We start from the raw sequence: 21,577 nt of genomic DNA on the forward strand, positions 1-21,577 counted from the left end.
ACTGACTTGTAATTTCACCAGCGAAAGAAATCAAGTCAGATTTTTCTTTTGTTCCTTCTTTTTCATGCATATATACTAATATAGATTTCTGTTTGGTTGTGTTTGATCAATAAAATATGTCTTTTGTTATTGAAACGAAGATTCATTGCACTTTCATAACCTTTAAAAAAACGGAAATCAAAATGAAAAATTGAATATCATTTAAATCTCTTATTGGAACTCCAACAGTGAAATTATTTAATTGTCAGAAGGTTGAGCTTTGTATGAGCATGTCGAAGGCAGGTATATTATAAACTGTCATTAATTATGGATTAGCTCTATTGTGTAATATTTTGTTATTTTGGACATTTTTATCGGAGCGTGGAGAATTCATTGATTACTTTAACCAAACAATAGTGACCGTGTGTACGTTTCCATTAATTTAATCAGTTAATGACATCAGAGCGTAAATTAAAGGTTATATATATTTCAAATACACCAACTGTCTCATTTTGATAAAGAAAAGTGAAGAATAAAGTTTAAAGAGAATTATCGTATAAATGACTAAAAATGATATATTACGTATAAAGGAGAGTGAAGATGGAAAGAAAAATGAATTGGATAATCAGAATGACAACTCTGGAATATTACAAAACAATTGTGAGGAAAAAACAGAAAAGGAAACGAGGAAAATTAAGACTAAAAATCTGAAAAGGTGCTCTTCAACAGTTCAACCTCTTCCATTAGGGGAAAATAATGAAAGTTTTACAGCAGTAAATAGAAAAAAGGAAGAAATTAAAACGCCTCTGAAATATTGTGTTTTTATTACAAACCATCCGTTTTTAACTTTTGGTGAGTTTATATTATTTGTTTTTATATTGACTTGAAAAACTGGTTTTTTTTTGTAAAGACGGAATGAAAAATTACATCCAGCTTAATTTGATATTTACCTTCTGTGAAACAAAATAAAAGTAAGAAAGTGATAGAATACAACCATCTTTCAATCTATTGTTGGATTTTTTTCAATGTTCGAGAATAACATTAAAGTGATTCCAGTGTTCTAGGTACTTCTATATCTATATGATATATACTTTCAACTTAATACCCCTATATACTAGTATTTATATTTTATATTTTGATGTGGTCTATATACCTTAAAAATGTTACATATACACGTTAACTTTTGGCCGCAAATATTATTTCGAACAAAGTAAATATACGTCTTTCAAAAATCTTAAGATTGCCTTTCATATATATGTTTTAATTCAATATAAATCTAACGTTATCGGTTCACCCATGAAAAGGTCTGAATAGACATTTACGTTGTGGTTTTGACCCGTGGTTTATTTTTTACACTTGCAAGTATTGACGATCAACTACATGACTAGACAACCCTCCTTGATCCAGTTAATATGATTTTTAAATTTGTTTTATGTTGCTTTAAAAATGAATTTGAACAGTCCTACTTAAAAAAGTTTGCACAAAGACGTACCCATTCTTTTTAGATTCTTATAAATATATGAAACCCAATAAAAATAAAAAATAGATTTGTATTAAAAAAATTATATGAAAATTATTTGAATGAATGAAATCTATTCGAAAATTTAAACACAATTATAGCAGACAAGATATGATAGAAACATAATTGGAAGTTATTGAATTTCATATGTATACCCTTCTGCTATTTATAGTCACGATAACAATACAATGATTGAATGTTTTGTCCAATTTTTTTAAAAAGTGATGCATAATCAGATCTTATATATATAACATCAAAGGTCTTCATTTACAACTTGCCCTTTCTAGTGTAATTTTGAACTTAATAATATCATACATCGTTTACAAATGAATAAGCACGTGGTCCCGGTTCTTGGTCATTCTCAGTGAATCTTATAGTAAAATTCTGCTGTTCATGTTTATAAATGTTGTGTTGTTCACTTGCTGCCTCGTCGATGTTAATAATGAGATAATCCATTTTTGAGTTAAAACCTTAGTTTTCGGCATTAGAAACAAACAATGTAGCGTGGCAAGGTCTTGGCTAGTTAAACGAACAAATCGTTCTCAAATTTTGTCAAAAAAGGGGGTCTAAGAAAATAAATGTGTTTAACTTATGTGCATACAATTGCTGTTGAAATGCTCTCGTTCTTTCTCCCGCGTAAAACTCTATTTGAAAATTATCGATGGTTTCAAATCTGTCAATCTGTCTTTTATCCTGCTTTAAACTTATAAATGGATAGTATACCATAGTTGTGTATATTATCTTGTATCTATGCTTAATCATACATTTATTTCTAAACTTATTTCAAGATACAAAATTATACAAAGGACGTTTTCGCCTATACATTAAGACAGTAACCTAATTTTATATGATCAACCAGGACACATAATTTTTGGAAAAGGGGGAGGGGTCTCAAGTTTTAACATTGCATATTCAGCCCTAACTATATAGTCAGTACAAGATAAACCAAAGCAAATTGCGAATGAGCACGAAACATTGTTAATTGCTTTCAAAACAAAATAAAAATCAAATTAGATTTATTTCTGTCATTTTCCCCCAATGAACGGTTTTTGTTTGACGCCAGATGAACATGTACGTATGGAACATTTAAATTTAGCGAAAATAAACAAAGTTTACAGAAATGTTTTTCTATACACACAGATTTTTTTCTGTACACACCTTTATAGTTCTCGATAGTTTCTCAGCGTTTTACAACTACGTGTGTCTTGCTGGAAAAAATTATAACGAAAGATTTTCCCATTAGATTTCAAATGTTGAAAATCTCACTATTTCTGAACTTAAATTGAACCTTTTATATTGTAATGCGATAATAAATAGACAAGACTGTGAAAAGCATGACTTATATAAAGGAGCTACTAACACGTTAAATCTACTGGAATGACTTGTACTATTAATCTGCAATTTAACTTGTTCGATATTAAAAGTATATACAAAAACCGAAATCAAAGCAAACAAAGACCCTATCAACATGCAATTTAAGATGATGAATAATAGTCCAAACATTGAATTTGAATAAGAATATTTAAATTACTCTTTAATATGTACGTTTTTCGTAAGATTAGAAGAAAACGAAATTGATTAAATGCAAATATAAATTACGAAGTTGTGTTTCTCTCAAGTGAAATCCTTTTAAGAATTACGACAGATCCTTGAAGTTGTCTCGTCAATCATCCGATAATTGAAGAAAAACCAAACAGACTTTCAGGAGTTGAGAGCATTCATATAGATCTATGGACTTACTTTCACAATAAGCTATATAGGATGATACTTATTGTAAAATGATATCAGTTGTCTATACATATGCAAAATATAAAGAGTGGTATTGGTCCAAGGATGTGACGTTAGCAACCGTCTATCATCCGATAATTGAAGAAAAAAATCTTCAGGAGTTGAGAGCATTTATAAGGATCTATGGACTTACTTTCACAATAAGCTATATAGGATGATACTTATTGTAAAACGATATAAGTTGTCTATACATATGCAAAATATAAAGAGTGGTATTGGTCCAAGGATGTGACGTTAGCAACCGTCAATCATCCGATAATTGAAGAAAAAAATCTTAAGGAGTTGAGAGCATTCAATTAGATCTAGAGACTTGTATTCAATATTAGGATAATACTTATCGTAAGCGATATCAGTTTTCAAATATCTTTTTGTATTCTCCATATTTCTGTACATGTACATTTACCTCAGACATATACAAAATATGAAGATATGGTATTAGTCCAATTGACATGATGTTAGCAACCGATGTTTTGAAATCATTGTGATGCGTAGAATGAATAATAATAATGTTTCGTATCACTGCGAAGCATCTAAACGGTTTTATCAATAAATTCTTATAGTAAATTGCACCTTTGGGAGCATAATTTATAGAGTTGTAAGACTACTTATACGTACTGGTTCTTTGGGATAGCCCCTGGTAAATGATACTTCTATTCAATACAAAATGTATACGTTGAAATTCAAATAAAATTCAAACAATCAGTTAATCTTCTACAATTTTCATCATAGCTATTGATTTTTGAGATATCTCGTAGGAATTTGGAATATAGGTTTGAAATTTTTGTATATTAAAAATTGTAGGAACGCTGAAAATGAAAGTAATTCACAATTGAGATATCAATCCGACAATGCAAATTACCCCCAAAAACATATTCAATTCACAACATGGTTTCCCACAACTGATTTCGTTTTATCAGATATAATTGAAGTTCTTAACACAAAAAATAAGAATCCAGAAAACTGTTGACTTTATCTATGCTATGTTGTGTGGTATGGGTTTTGTTCATTGTTGAAGGCCGTACTGTGACATATAGATACTAGCCGTCTACGTTATGAAGTCCCTTGTGGAGAGATGTCTCAATTCTTGTTTTATGTGATTTAACTTATGCAGATAACTCTACACTTCAATAGATTGGATACATTATGCAAAATAATTAGTTATTTCGAAGGCCTTGTGTTTCGCAAGGATATTATTTAAACCTTAATCCGAAAATAAAATCCGAAAATAAATATTATTGATCCGAAAGGCGATGAAAAGGGAAATAGCCCCAGAGTATTCAGAAGTGACTTCTGGGTACATATGAAAAATTCAATTGAAAAAACACAATGACAAAATGACAATAGAAATAGAAAATATTACACAACTCCTTGACAAATTATTAACTTAAAACGACAAATTTTATTGATGATTTCATTTACGTAACCTTTAAACAGTCAGGATCCTACTTCGTCAAAATTATCTCCCCATTACGCCAGTTCATTTTCACAATCGTAAAAATGGAAGCCATTGTAGCGATGACGCGCTACCAATTTTGCTCTTGGAAACCGATAAATTTATCCACATTGCACCAATACGATCCTTATATGTCAGTTATATTTTAAAAGACAAATGTATCAACTAGCTAATGAGCATCAGTTAATGATCTTGTCTGCATTGATTCAACTTAAAACTATTGTCTGATCGGTTGTTAGGTGGAATTTTCGAAAAATCATAAACATTTAAAAAAAATCTAATTAAATATTTCGTGGAAGGGCAGACTAGATTTTTTTAGTGGTTGAAGACTATAAACCCTAGTTATCACACACAAAAAATTAGAATTTTTCGAAGATATGCATTTTCATCATCCAACTTGTAAGACTGTCGTCAAGTACTTTCAGTAAAAAAATAGCTATTCGAACACACCTTCCCTGTTTGTGTGACTCATTAGATAGGTATTTCACTTGACCCATATATTTCATCTTTTAGTACTGTTATTTTTTTGTGTTATAAAGTCAACCTGTAGCTTTAATTTATAAAAATGATAGAATCTGAAGCGAGACGATGTATGAAATATTCTTACTTTGAACGATATCAAGACAAAATACTCAACTCAAACACGCCCTAACATAAAAAGGTGCACTCGATTTTCTCTTTTCGATACAATTGTTACCTATTTTTTGGAATTTTTTATTCAGTCACATAATGGAAGGGCAGACACGAAAATTACTGAACTAATAGATTGATATCTTTTCCGTCCGTGGTAATTTTTTCAAAAAAATCGGAGGTTATGCATTTTTGTCATCCAACTTGAAAGATACCCATGTCGTCGACTTGATATCTAATTGTTCTGCTTAACTATGTACTAGATAAATTGAAAACTTATGCAAATGGTGTTTTTGAAATAAAACACCTCGTAATTGAGAAGAAAACTGCAGTTTTGTTTGTTTCTATTAACTTTTTAAAAATTTGTCACTATAGTAAACAATACAGTAAACATTTATCGCCTTCTCTAATAGAGAGCTTCGATTCTTTTGTTCTATTTCAACCTGGTTTCCGACTGTAAAATCCATATAATTGTTAACATTACTTCAAATGAACAATGCTTTAAGATTTGATGTCATAATCTTTCTTACTTTAAATCATTCAAAGTTATATTACATCAGGAACATATATACTGACATATACTGTTTCCATATTTTATATATTCAATGTAGACACAATGAAATAATATAAATTCAACAGTGCCAGCTAGAGGCGGGATTTTTTTTATAGTCATGATGCGGCAGCGCTCATAGATGTGAACGTAAACACATTTTTTAAAACTCCTTTAATAATATAGTGTGAATTTTATTTTCTATAAATAGTGTGAAAAGAAAATTATAAAACCAGGTTTAATCCACCATTTTCTACATATGAAAATGCCTGTACCAAGTTCGGTATTTCTGTGATTTTACTTTTTACAAATTTCGAGGAATAATCTAAAAAAAGCTAATATCCACATTTTGTGCATGTCTGCGTATCTATACATCCAAAGCTAAGAAGCTGTTGAGCAAGCCTCGATTTGGTATGAGAAGTTGTATCAAAATCATAACGGACGAGTTTGCGTATCAACACACAGTCAGAAATCTAAGTATTTAATTTACTTCATCAGAAGCTGTCGAGTAAGCATCAATTCGGACGGGGTTGCGTATTTACATATCCAAACCTCAGTATTTATACATTCGTAACTGTCAAGCAGGCATCAACTCGTTATGTTATCATTTTCTTTACGGACGGGGTTGCAATTTATACATTGGAAACTGTAAAGCAGGCATTAACACGTTATGTTATCATTTTCTTTACGGACGGGGTTGCAATTTATACATTCGAAACTGTCAAGCAGGCATCAACTCGTTATGTTATCATTTTCTTTATGGACGGGGTTGCAATTTATACATTCGAAACTGTCAAGCAGGCATTAACACGTTATGTTATCATTTTCTTTACGGACGGGGTTGCAATTTATACATTCGAAACTGTCAAGCAGGCATCAACTCGTTATGTTATTATTTTCTTTACGAACGGGGTTGCAATTTATACATTCGAAATTGCCAAGTAAGCATCATTTTCGTTAAGGGCGGTTTTTGCATATTTATACATAAGCTTCAAGTACGTAAACACACAAATCTACAAAGCATGAATTTAGTATGAACAGTTAAATATCATTACCATTACATATTGGATGCTTTTTTATATACAACATTTGCGTATCTTATGCATCCAAATCTACCAATCAATCCGTATAGGAATAGACGTTCCCTTTCTCCACATCATCCAAAATTTTTCATTGTTTTGCTGAATGTGAATATTAGTACACGAAAATGCAATTTGTGTGAAATGAACCGAAACAAACGACCAGAACAGTAATATAAACAGGACACCTTAGCAATGCAAGTAGTTAAGCCTTGAAAAGTACATGAATTGAACAAAATCAATTTTATTGAAGGTATTTATGAGACCGTGACTTATATTGCTTAAATGAAGAAAAATATTGGCGATATGATTATATTATGACCTAGGTCATAAAACTGAATGAATTGAAAACATTTCATTTCAGTTGGAACATTTCTTATTTCGGTGATACAGATAACTTAATCAGCCTTCAATTCTAAATAAACAAGGCAAAGATTGTTTACAAATATACATTAAAGGAAACCAATAAAGTCAACAAATTTTAGGACAAGCCTTTCTGATATACATTAAACAAATTTTATTATATTTGTAACTTACACATTAAAAAGAAGGAAAGGTATATTGAATAAGGTTGAATAATTATACTGAAGATCGATAAACTTCCGCACGTTGAATTTAGGATTGGGTTTATTGAGGATAATCTATTTCCTAACCCGAAAAAATCGCTCGCTGATCTACGAGGACTTCGAAATAGAAGAGATCGACTTGGGGGAGGGACTGAATTGAATAGTCGGGTGTTTTTTTTTTTAATTACACCTTATATAAGAATGCCAGCTTTTGATTGGCTGATAGCCAGTGTATTTTTCGCATATTCTAACATTTCTTCCTCATTTCAAACGAATCTGACTGTTTTTCACCACTGCCGGTGAATATGCCTCAAATACCATGGTATTTGCCATTTTGGATATTCCTTTTTTACCCTCGCGAGCATTTTCCCGCCATTTTTTTCGGATATGACGTTACATAAAGACAGCGCGAACGCGTATAAGTACATGTATAGTTCCCGCGGTATATTTTATGATAGTACTTGTCCTCAAATAAATATTTCCTTTTCCTAGTACAGAGAGTTTAAATTAAAATTCATTCGGTGTAATTAAACAGATATATCATGTTATGGAGGGGTATTTGAAAAAAATACAAGTCTTGGGACAAAATTTCCCTTGCCTAGCGGCTCGGGAAATTTAAGTCCCTCGACTTGTATTTTTCGCAAATACCCCTCCATAACTTGATATATCTGTTCAAAACCTCTTTTCATTCAGTGCTATTTGTGTGTTCTAGTAAAAAAAAAAAAGAAGGAATGTTTGAAGTTCAATTTCAATTTGAAAATCAGAAATTTGCACTGAAGTATTTTTTTATCTCCAAAAAGTTCATTTTACGCAATTCATAGATTACATAATGTATTTTTTAAAGTAAGCAAGTTTACACGTAATTGAATGTCAGGCTAATAAGTCTAATGTCCTATTAACATTTAAAGAATGTTTTTTAGTAATTTGAAAGATCAATAATACTGTCTGATCTTTGAATTTAAGGGTAAACAGTATCATTTATCTAGACATACTTCTGAAATCATTCCAGTTCCCTAATTATACATATTAAGCCAGAAAAAACGATACCACGGTAACTTTTATGAGGTGAAAAGTCGTTCGTAGTAGTCAAATATCTGAAGGCTGGACTATTTCAAATTATGCATATATAAACATAGTTACCATGAATAATCACAGGAAAAATGTTCCCTTATTCGATAAAAGGGGACACAGAGGTGACGCTAGTGAAACACAAACACAACAAAACAATCGAACACTCATTTGTTGCTGTTATGGTGCACACTGATTTTCAAAAAATTGGATACCAAAAACATAATTGTGTGGTATAATAATTAACAAAACAGAAAACAAAATGGACTCCGATCCTTAAAAACTAATCACAGACACATACTCAGTAATTTAAGCACATTAGATTTGTGTTAAGATTCAAATGACGCGATTTTAAACTAAACTTATTTTAAGATTGTCCTCTGCCATTGTGCTTAATCAAATTGCTTGTTTTTTGCCATTGTGCCAAATAACCTTGTTAGATTATTTCTATTTCTATTACAGCTATAACCCTTGTTTTGCATACTTCAATCATTCTGGTAACGATACTTCTGATGATTCAAGGACATACAGTCTTTCCAATTGAGTTCGAAGAACTTCCTTTAATACTATATACAGATGTCGACCGAGTGAAGGACCTTGCTTGGAGGGATTCTATGAAATACCCGTTTAGAGTGTATCGCCGTATAGTTGGAGTGACAATACCCACGTGGTACAATGGCGAAATCGGCGATACGTTAGAAATTATAGTTGAAGGCAACGATGTGTTCTCTGCGACATATTTGGAATTATTGAGTCAGACAGAAAATAGATTGTTTAATTTCCAAGATTTTCAATCAGATTACTGTGTAATAAACGGACAAGGTACATGCGAAAAACCTATATCAGTTCTCCGTCTTTTTGACGGAACATATAAAGATGCTGATCCAGTTTTCGACTCGCCATCGTTTGTTAATGCGTCCAGTGTGATATGCAAAGCAACGCAAACAAATGAAACAAAAGAGTTCATTCAGTTAGTTTTACAAAAGGATTACGACCCCTGTGACCTTGGGAAAACATCGTCTAAAACGAGATTCTTCATGTTTTTTGGGTGGCCATTAGTAGGTTATAATGATGACCAAAAACTGTCTGACTACCAGGTTCAAAAACTTAGACCTGAAATAGAAAATATTCGAGATAACGTACTGGACGGGCATATGGATCTGTATTATATGAGTATAAAATTGTTTGAATATGACGTAAAAAAACAAGCGTTTGCTGATATGAAGTTAGCCATTGGAAGTTTTGCTTTCATTTTTGTGTTCATGTTGTTCCAAACAGGATCCTTTTGGATAACATCTTTTGGAATTTTAAGTATTATAACAAGTTTTTTACTGACAAATCTAATATACAGATTTGCCTTTAAATACGAGTATTTTGGATTTTTCCATATTATTTCTATTTTTATTATTCTTGGAATAGGTGCTGATGATGTTTTTATATTCTATGATACTTGGAGATTATCGGGAAACACGGAATACCCGTCGAAAGCCCATCGTCTTTCAGATTGCTACAGGAAAGCAGCAAAAACAACTTTTGTCACATCGCTTACTACAATGGCGGCGTTTTTAGTCAGCGCTCCGTCACCTTTACTTCCGGTTTCGTCATTCGGATTATTCTCTGGCATGCTTGTTGGCGTTAACTACTTGTTTGATCTCATTTGCTTCCCAGTTGTGATACTAGTCTATTCCGAAGCAATTAAACCTATGTTTGATAAATGTGTTTCATTTTTCCCATGCTGTCGATCGGAAGATCTTAAATCCGAAAGAACCATTAGTCAAGAGTCTTTAATAATAACCCACCGGAGAAGCAGATTGTATTCTAAAAATATAGGCATGTATAATCCAGATCTGCCGAAATTCAATAAAATGTTCAAAAGAAAAATGGAAATAAATGAAGAAGAAGAATCAACAAGTCAGACAGACGAAACAAAAGAAAAGAAAAATTTTGAAGATCGGAATAAAGTAGTTTTGTTTCTAAAAAATGGATTCTATGATTTCATGACAAGGCGCTCGGTTAAAATTATTGTACCACTAGTCTTTTTTGGAACCTCTATCTTCTTTATATACAACGCAACTACATTAGAACCAGATAGCAACCAGGTAATTGATTTAATTTAATGTTTCTATTTTTATTTGAACACGGATTACCAACAGTCCACTAACTGCAATAGGATCTTCTCAACAAAATGCAAGACAGACATACAAGACAAAGACAAGTCATGTAACGAAACAGCACAACAGGCAGTCTGAGTCTAACATTCACACAAGTCCTCGGCAAAATTCGCTACTAACCTTAAGAAAAAACAACTTAATTGGCATAAGTATGCTTATCTAAGTTTAAGCTTTTAAAGTATTTGCATCTCTTGAATTTCTAAATGTTAGCATGTAACTATTGTCGGCATGCTTTACCCTGAAAAAAATTGGTGAAAATATTCGTTTATCAAGAACTTTAATGGGCAAAATGTACAACGCACACTTTTGACCCCTTTATTTTGTTCATGTTTGGTATCTTACAGCCTATCAAGACGCAAAGAAAGTAAGTATCGCTAAATCAAATCAATTAGACTTCACATGAATAAGTTACTATCAATAAACAGATGAGATTTATGAAACAATACGAATAAAAATACACTATGTAATACTGGTACGTCCAAACCGTAATACTGTCTCAATATGATAACTTTTAAAAATGTTAAATCTAGAAGAAAAACAAAATAAAACAAATTAATACATAATGAACGAATTTTTGAAATGCAAATACGAACTTATTTTTATTCTTGCTTGCAGGTAGAAATTTACAGAAGTTCCCATAACTATGGAAAAGCATACAAAAACCATTATTATGGATTCCAAAGAAATTTTGAAGAAGAAGATACCCGTATTCGTTTGTCATGGGGAGTGAAACCACAAAACATGGACAGTTGTAATTTAAAATCTAGAGACTATTGTGTTGGGGTAACTGAATGGGATGAAAGCTTTGATGCTTCATCAGAAGAAGCACAAATTGCACTCATGGTAAGCCCTTTATTATTGCTTTAATTTTTTCAAAGCAAAGATTCTACCGATTCTTCTATCTAATTTTCTTTAAAGAACTCGTCCTTTGGTGTCATATGATATAATTTGTAGAGACTTTCTCGGTTGGTTCAAATGTTTCATCTCCAATATATTAACTTCATTGATTGTTGTCTCTTAGATTTTAAGGTGAGTTTACTTAATCTGGAATGAACCGTCAAACAAATGGGATCTGACGGATTTTGCAAATGGAAGATTATAGGTTTTTATTGTATTGTCACTTTAACATTGTAGTCATATTATAATATACATACACGAATAATGTAAAATCATATTTGTTTTAGAATGTATGCACCAGATTAGAAAATTTAACTGATTCAGAGATATCTGCATACAAGATAAAGAGGAATCCTGTCACCAACGAACCAGAAATAGCTTGTTTTATGTCAGCATTATATAAATATTATCAGGTAAAAAGGATTCAAAAGTTCATTGCTGTGGCCTTATTTGACATAAGATTTTAAAATGAAAGTTTTGTCGGTTATTTTGTCATATAAGCATACAGAATGCTTCTATGGACGATACTTGCGTATTACATAATATATTGATATAATCAAAGGAGTAGGTCCGTTAAGGGCCGATTTTGGCCTCAAATTTCAGGTTCATCTAACGAAAGTTTTTGGACACTTTTTAAACACTTAAAGTGCCTATTTCAATTGATTCGATTAGTTAATGTGAAAGATTTTAACTGATTTAGTCATTAAAAACGCTCTGATTCAAGCTTAAATAGGAAAAAATCTATCAAATATGCCAAAAAACGTCACTTTTCAGATGGTTTTTGTCAAAAATGAAAATGGCCGCACCCGTGTTCATCCTCAACCTTTATATATGTTTTGTATTATCATGAAATACAACTTATATTTCAATATTATGAATGACCCAGAATGCGGCCACTTTCATTTTAGACGAAAACCGTCTAAAAATTAACCAAAATGCTAAAATTGTGAAGATTTCAGTAATTTAGCATGACTTAATGATGCTAGAACGCAATATTTGTGCATTGTATTGTAAAAAACAGCTCATATTTATGTAGCAGAAGCATTTTGCTTTCCAAATTAACGATTACCTTTTCACAATTTTCTAAAACTGCTATATTTTGGGGCCAAAAAGGGGTCTTACTGAACCTACTCCTTTCTGACTTGAACAAAAGTGTAAGTTTCTGTAACTTGACTTGTGGTAAATCTTAGTACACATAAAATGCATAAAAGAATGTATTTTTAAATCAAATTTATTTGTAATAATATGATGATCTAAATTAACTGAAAATAAAATTCACAATTGGCATCTAGAATAAATAAAAAAAAACACTGCCATATCAATGTGAAACTTCAAAGGAGTAGGTCCGGTAAGGACCGATTTTGGCCTCAAATTTCAGGTTCATCTGACGAAAGATTTTGACCACTTTTTAAACACTTAAGTGTCTATTTTATTTGAATTAATTAGTTTATGTGAAAGATTTTAACAGATTTAGTCATTAAAAACGATCCGATTCAAGCTCAAATATGAAAAATCTACCTAATATGCCGAAAAATGTCACTTTTCAGATGGTTTTTGGTAAAAATGAAAGTGGCCGCATCCGTGTTCATCCTCAACCTTTATATATGTTATGTATTATCATAAAATACAACTTACATTTCAATATTAAGGATGAACACGAATGCGGCCACTTTCGTTTTACACGAAAACCGTCTAAAATTCAACTAAAATGCTAGAATTATGAGGATTTCAGTAATTTAGCATGCTACTGTCCAATAAACAACTAAAGGTTTACATTTTAACAATTTTGTAAAACTGCTTTATTTTGGGGCCAAAAAGGGGTCTTACTGAACCTACTCCTTTATGTTTTCTTTACCGTTTTAAATTTTTTAGTTTTCATTTTTATGCTCCATTTATGGGCATAATGTTTTATTGTCTGTGCGTATGTCCGTTCATTCGTTCGTTCGTTCGTTCGTCCGTTTGTCCGTCCGTCTGTCCCACTTCAAGTTAAAGTTTTTGGTCGAGGTAGTTTTTGATGAAGTTGAAGTCCAATCAACATGAAACTTAGTAAACATGTTCCCTATGATATGATCAATTTTAATGCCACATTAGAGATTTTATCCCATTTCACAGTCCACTGAATATAGAAAATAAAAGTGCGGATAGAGCATCCGTGTACTTGGGACCAATTCTTGTTTATAGTGCGGATAGGGCATCCGTGTACTTGGGACACATTCTTGTTTCTAGATTTATCTAAATGTTTCCAAGAGTTACGTGACTTCTCTTATCATCGTCTAGATTGCTGACTCTATATCATATTTAAATCTCATTTTCAATTTTGATTACTTTAGATTTTGTTAGAATTAAAGAAGTCAATTTATCATTCGGCACTGTTCTTATTGCTATTCTGTATCCTTTTACAGGCTTAAACATTTTCAACGATAACTTTTTATCTTTTTTTATCCCTCAGAAATTGGCAAGTACCGTAACATCAGTTAATCTGACAGTGCCATTTCCGTTTACAAAATCTTATGTTGAAATGTTCATGCAGTACAACAGCCATATCTATGACGTTTCCAGTCTTCCAGCTGACTTCGACAGACATTTAGAGGTAAGCTTGCATATATACATATACGCTAAATTGAAAATGGCTTTGCCAAAAACTATAATGTTATGGATTTTTTCGCTTTATTTAAGACCCATTTGTGACCTTCGGCTGTTATCGGCTCTTTGGTCTGGTTGTTGTTTCTTTGACATATTCCCAACTTTTATTCTCAATTTTACTGCAGTTTTTATTAGTTTTCAATGTGAATACAAAAAAATATGATCAAAGAAACTCCGTGTTGAATGACGAATGAAACCGCATTTTATAAATTTGCATTAATTCCTTTCTGATAATATAACCATTGTCATTCACTACCACATATTTTCCATAATTATTGCTTTTATTGCATTTTTTTAAAAATGTATTTCTGTTATTCTCTAGTTGTTTGCTCTAGACCCTTTCATAATTATTGTAGCTTTACTAAATAGGGAGCATATTTTCATTTATATATAATGGTGGTGAAAGGTCTTTGAAACAGTTGCTTTGAAACATCATGCATAATTATGTTTTCCCATAGTTTCTTACTTCAATCGTCAGATTAATCTCAGAAATATTTAAATCAATAAGCAGTAAGACTATCTAATAAATTATTGTTATGCTTAATTCAAAATAGTTTCTGGTGCCGTCTTGTGGATTTCATACTACGGTATTAGGACAGAGCTACTGGCTTGTAAAAAGAGAATATTGATGAACACATTGAAATATATTTTTTAACGGTTTTAACTTTTATGTTATGTTGCTGTTTTCGTCTGGATATTCATCATGTTCATTGAAGGGGGGGGGGGGGGGGGGGGTAGAAGGGGTTCTGATCCCGAAATCCCGGACTTAAAAAAATCAAAATCCCGAGGTCCCGAATTTAAATAAAGTAAATCCCGACGTCCCGAAATCAGAAAAAAAGGATTCCCGGATCCCGAAAAGGTCAATCCCGAAATCCCGAGCTTATAAACACCCGATCCCGGAGTCCCGATAAAGTTCCTTTCCCCCTCTTCATTGTATATATCAAAAGTATGCTTTGTAATCTATCTCTTAACTTTTATATCCACTTTGTTTTTTCTCGATTCCCTTCAGTGACTTATTAAAAGAAATATATCAAGCAAACCTTCGTAGACGCATTTATATATTTAGCTTTTTTAAAAGGTGTGTCCATCCGTAAGCACGACTTCAATCAAAGTTTTAATCTCAAAACCATTTAAATCAATAGCACTTCAAAAGGCGATTATGCGTAATACCAAAACATAAGGACGGCAGTCAGATTATAGGTAAACTAATAGAACGAAACACAGATTTTGACCTCATTTTCAACATGCATTTACTTTTTGAACGTTCATCATGTAGTATTTAGTTGCACCAAGGCTGCTTTCTCCACATGTATTTTCTTCTTTAACATGTGCTATATGGTATTAGACAAATGTCAATAAATAGAAACCTTGAACTAATACCAGAGCAGCATTCATTATTGACTTTGCTGTAGGTTGTGAGTTCTTTAGTATATCGTTGAAAACCTTCAAGTAACCTTCAAGTAACCTTCAAGAAAAAGAAAAGGAATAAAGTGCTGTTTCATTGATCTATTGGTTATTTTTACACATATCATTATAGAGGGGGGATAGGACCTTTTTGGGACTCCGGGATCGGGTGTTTTTAAGCTCGGGATTTCGGGATTGACCCTTTCGGGATCCCGGAATCCTTTTTTCGGATTTCGGGACGTCAGGATTTCGTTTTTTAAGTCAGGGATCTCGGGATCAGGACCCCTCCTTTCCCCCCTCATTATATTTTTTTCTTATATAGATTAATCTAAATATTTCCTCCCTTCAAATTGATGCGCACTTAGTTCTGTAAAATGAAACAATATTATTTTTACCTTTCAGATTTTGATATCTTACTGGTTGACCAATGGGTACACGGCAATACCCACAAATGACTTTTGGTTGTATAATCCTTTGATTGGAGAAAAGAAAGTATCTGGTATGACGAGAGTATACAACAATCATCCAGCATATGGTAGGTTATCATACTAAAAAGTGTGAAATATTCGCGAAGGTTGTTTTTTTCTTGCGAATTTCACAATTTAGATGAAAACACGGAAAATATCAGTTTTGGATGTGGACATTCTTACCTCACTTACCCAAAATTACTGATTGGGGGGGGGGGGGGGGAGAATGGAATCAGCTTATTTATTTCTATTGCTATCAATCAAAGGAATCTTTCCGTATGCAAAACATGCACTTGTTTCTCTGTCTCAGAATTCAATGGAGAAAAAAATGTGTCAGTAAAATGTGACATATATTTTATGGTCAAAACATCTCAATTTAAAACTAGATATGATGTCATGATATTGTAACAATAACATCAGCCATTGGAATTTCTATCTCCAAATTGATGAGGTGTGTATCATTATGACAAAACCCGAGGATTCCGCGAGGACATTAAGACATAAAGTAGAACGTAATGATGTCAGATCTTTGTAAGCAAAGCGAGGACACAGGATCTACCTACATTGTCTGTTGCTTTCAATTGATTTTCAATAAATTTGTATTTTAGGTATGGTGTATGGTACATCGCTCAAGGTAATAGGAATAGAAATAAACACAACAATGAGCTATTTTACGCTTGGATATCCAGAGGGCAAACCAGTGCACCAATTGTGGGAAAATCTAATCAACGAAGAGGTATGTCAGAATCTTTTGACATTTGTCTGTGATCTTAGCATCTTAAAACAAGAATGTTTCCAAAGTAAACGGATGCCCCACTCGCACTATCATTTTCTTTGTTCAGTGGACCGTGAAATTGGGGTCAAAACTATAACTTGGCATTAAAATTGGAAAGATCATATCATGTAGGGAACATGTGTACCTAGTTCCAAGTTGATTGGACTTCAACATCATCAAAAACTACATAAACCAAAACCTTTAACCTAAAGCGGGACAAACGGACGAACGAACGAACGAACGGACGTACAGACCAGAAAACATAATGCCTCTCTACTATCGTAGGTGGGGCATAAAAATGAATATACAATTTTTACAATACTGGTAATTTTCAGTTGAAATATTGCAATTTTTTGGAGAAAACAAAAGTACAATAAAAAAGAGAAGGACAGGCCCCATCATCATCAAAAGTGAAAGGATGCAAATAGAATCATAACTTATTATAAAACAAGAATGTGTCCCCAGTACACGGATGCCCCATCCATACTATCATTTTCTATGTTCAGTGGACCGTGAAAATGGGGGAAAATCTCAATTTGGCATTAAAATTAGAAAGATCATATCATAGGAAACATGTGTACTAAGTTTCAAGTTGATTGGACTTCAACTTCATCAAAAACTACCACGACCAAAAACTTTAACCAAAACTTTAACCTGAAGCGGGACGCACGGACGGTACGACGAACGAACGGACGAACGTACGGACGAACGAACGGACGGACGCAAAAACCAGAAAACATATTGCCCATAAATGGGGCATAACAATATCTAAAGATTGGGTAGCAAGAACCTCATTTGAAAGCACAACCGCATAATTGATTAAGATTAATGTAGAGCTATTAAAAGGACCAAACAGTACGTTCTACGCTATATGTAGCGGCATAGTCTTGAGACATACACAAAGTTAAGTAAGCACGGCAATGAGATAAAAAAAAAAAAAAAAACAGCAGCAAAAATACCCAAACGTAGCAAAATCTCAGAAATATACAAGAGCAAGAGTTGATTATGTTTATTTATCTTATCTGTTATAAACTTCTAGTAGAATATGATTAGTTAAAAGCGAACACATTGAAACAGTGTGTATTCAATATTAGGTCAGTTTAGGGGGTGGGGTGTATTTTAAATACACGATTAGCACCATGCAGTTTGCAGTTGTTACAAGAGTCGGGTTCCTTTAAAAAAAAGACCATTTTGTTCTCACGTTAACATACTTTGTTAACATATTTACTCGTATATGTAATTATATTGTTTCAAATTTTGACTTTCACCATAACAACAAATGAAAATATTTATTTCGTTTTATTTTAGCAACTACGTCTAAATTCCATATATTAGATAGTCGGTAATATAGTTACACATGGTGCTGGTAACCTAATCCGATATTTAAATGGGTTAATTACTATCGTTTAAATCGTATTAGGTCACTAGCACAATGTGTTACTTATATTATAATACATGTACTTACAAACACGTAGTTAAAAGACTAGACAATTAGCAGATAAGTCAATCAAATTTTGGTCTCATTGGCACCCATCCAATAGCTTTACATTAAGAACAAAGAAAACAAAAAATATCTTTGCTGTTCCAATTTTTAACCTTTTAAATAGAATGAATTCAAAAATTATATTCCAGAGAACAGTTTTTGCAATAATGACTAGATAATTATATAATTCCATAATGGAGAAGATTATGAACTTCAAACGATGTAGAATCAACAAAACATAGCAAATCTTGAAGAATTAAGCTTTGTAACACACTTTTTGTACTTGAAATTTAAGCAAAAAAAAAAGACAACTCAACATTAAGGATGTTTTAAAAGAGAGACGAAAGATACCAAAGGGACATTCAAATTCATAAGTCGAAAATAAATTAACAACGCCATGCCAAAAAAAGAAAAAGACAATCAAACAAACACACACACCACAATATAGAAAACTAAATACTCGTCAACATGAACCCTACACAAAATGAGGGGTGATCTCGGCAGCTGCTCCGGAAGGGTAAGCAGATCCTGATTCACATGTGACATCCGTCGTGCCACTTTAAGAGAACGTATAACTGTATTCCTGTGAATTTCTTGCATGTTGTAAATATCCGTAGATTAAACTGTTCATATAATTCTTATTACTATTTTAGGTTGAAAAGATGCCAGATTCATTGAAGAGTGGGTTTCAGTCTACCTACAACACGTGGCATTGGATAAAGGTGCAAGAGGTACCGTATAGTTTAGATTTAGAATCACCGTTTACACCACACTTTTCTTTATCAAGCTAAAATTGTATGATGTAAAGCTTAAACATTTATATAAGAAATCTGTATGTTTTAATTATTCAAGTGGAGAAATTTAGACATATATTTTAATCTTCTACAGACTAACCTTTCTGTTTATGGATTCAAGTGAAATAAGTTTATAAGAATAAAAATATTTATACTGCACTCGTTCTATTTGAGCAGTCAAAATGCGTTGACTGTATATTTCTATGCCATATACAGTCACTGACCTGATATCACTTTTCCTCATGAATATTTAAATAGAAATTGTCGAAATTATATTTAATTATTCATACGACCTTTTCAACCTGTTCTTGTTTCCCGGCAATGTAAACAACGATGCGTTTAACGACTCAAACTTGTTTCTTTTGCAATTTTTGGGAAAACATATTTCACTTATTAATATCTTTTTGTTTGCAACCTATAAATCATTATGTTTTATGTTTATTGTTGATATTTTAGTCTGCAACGAATTCGTTCATCATTGATTGCGGTAATGATGTACATTTCATCGTGCTTTATATTTCTCCGTCTGTGTGATATGAGGCCTTTTTAAAGGGGGATTTTCCCCAATATTTAAATCAAATAAATAACATTCACACAATAAACAACAATTGAACATGTTTTTTAGATTGCAGTATAAAGACAATAATAGTGCGTTGACTTGACATATCAACGATATAAGGATTCGGCCCGAAACGGGGAAAATGCTCGGCACAGCCTCGCATTTCCCCGTTTCTAAGCCTCATCCTTATATCGTTGATATGTCAAGTCAATGCACTATTATTGTCTATTTACAAGGATCAAAGTTCAAAGAACCAAAATGGCTGTTTACGTTAAACATTTCTATATATTTATTTTTAAATTTCAGACATTAGTCAAGTCAGCTATACTCGGATTGGTCGTTGGAATAACAGTCGCATTCCCAATTTTAGCATTGACTACATTGAATGTGGTAATTGGTTTCTTGGCTACAGTGTGTATCGGTCTTGTTACAACTATTGTAGTCGGTATTATCCCATTGGCGGGCTGGAAATTAGGGGTAAGTTTGTAGGAGTATTGTTGCTACAGTATTATAGTACCTATTGGTTATAGCTTTTTAATCACACAATTATCTTGTGCTAAGAGCTGGATTGAAAATTCAGACTAAAAATATTGGCACTACAAATGTCATGGTTATCATCACATGTAATGAAATGTCCTTTTTTAAATGGTGTCTTTCCCTAAACCTGCTGTTAAAAATTAAAAAGAAAACATGTATAGAAAGTTGTCTCATTTGCAATCATACCAAATCTTCTTATTTGTATATAGTATATAGTATCATTTCCATAACAGAGTGGACAACCGCAATACGTATGTTGGTAATAATACTGAATGATTTACCTTTAAGTTGTTTTTCATCGGCTATCGCAGTCGGAAACCAGGTTGAAATAGAACAAAAGAATCGAAGCTCTTTGTTAGAGAAGGCGATAAATGTTTACTGTATTGTTTACTATAGTGACAAAAATTTTAAAAGTTAATAGAAACAAACAAAATTGCAATTTTCTTCTCAATTACGAGGTGTTTTATTTTAAAAACACCATTCGCATAATTTTTCAATTTATCTAGTACATAGTTAAGCAGAACAATTAGATATCAAGTCGACGACATGGATATCTTTCAAGTTTGATGAAGAAAATGCATAACCTCCGATTTTTATGAAAAAATTACCACGGACTGAAAACATATCAATCTATTAGTTCAGTAATTTTCGTGTCTGCCCTTCCATTATGTGACTGAAGAAAAAATTCCAAAAAATGGGTAACAATTGTATCGAAAAGAGAAAATCGAGTGCACCTTTTTGTGTTAGGGCGTGTTTGAGTTGAGTATTTTGTCTTGATATCGTACAAAGTAAGAATATTTCATACATCGTCTCACTTCAGATTCTATCATTTTTATATATTAAAGCTACAGGTTGACTTTATAACACAAAAAAATCACAGTACTTAAAGATGAAATATATGGGTCAAGTGAAATACCTATTTAATGAGTCACAAAAACAGAGAAGGTTTGTTCGAATAGCTATTTTTTTACTGAAAGTACTTGACGACAGTCTTTCAAGTTGGATGATGAAAATGCATATCTTCGAAAAATTCTATTTTTTTGTGTGTGCTTACTAGGGTTTATAGTCTTCATAAACTAAAAAAATCTAGTCTGCCCTTCTACGAAATATTTAATTAGAATTTTTGTTAAATGTTTATGAATTTTCGAAAATTCCACCTGACAACCGATCAGACAATAGTTTTAAGTTGAATCAATGCAGACAAGATTATTAACT

At 32.3% G+C, this 21,577-nt stretch overlaps 1 protein-coding gene across 1 annotated transcript in view; it reads left to right on the forward strand.

Annotated features, from left to right (window-relative positions):
• Positions 1 to 309: 309 nt before the first annotated feature.
• Positions 310 to 21,577, forward strand: part of LOC143069149 (protein dispatched homolog 1-like) — an 89,428-nt gene continuing 68,160 nt past the window's right edge. The window contains exons 1-9 of the mRNA XM_076243635.1: positions 310 to 831; positions 9,095 to 10,731; positions 11,419 to 11,646; positions 11,988 to 12,113; positions 14,150 to 14,290; positions 16,150 to 16,282; positions 16,823 to 16,950; positions 19,126 to 19,203; positions 20,132 to 20,302. Of these exons, the coding sequence (XP_076099750.1) occupies positions 540 to 831; positions 9,095 to 10,731; positions 11,419 to 11,646; positions 11,988 to 12,113; positions 14,150 to 14,290; positions 16,150 to 16,282; positions 16,823 to 16,950; positions 19,126 to 19,203; positions 20,132 to 20,302 (2,934 nt within the window). The 5' untranslated portion in view covers positions 310 to 539. The remainder of the gene's footprint in view (positions 832 to 9,094; positions 10,732 to 11,418; positions 11,647 to 11,987; positions 12,114 to 14,149; positions 14,291 to 16,149; positions 16,283 to 16,822; positions 16,951 to 19,125; positions 19,204 to 20,131; positions 20,303 to 21,577) is intronic.

The sequence above is a fragment of the Mytilus galloprovincialis genome, chromosome 3 (assembly GCF_965363235.1).
Source record: "Mytilus galloprovincialis chromosome 3, xbMytGall1.hap1.1, whole genome shotgun sequence".
NCBI classification, from domain to species: domain Eukaryota; kingdom Metazoa; phylum Mollusca; class Bivalvia; order Mytilida; family Mytilidae; genus Mytilus; species Mytilus galloprovincialis.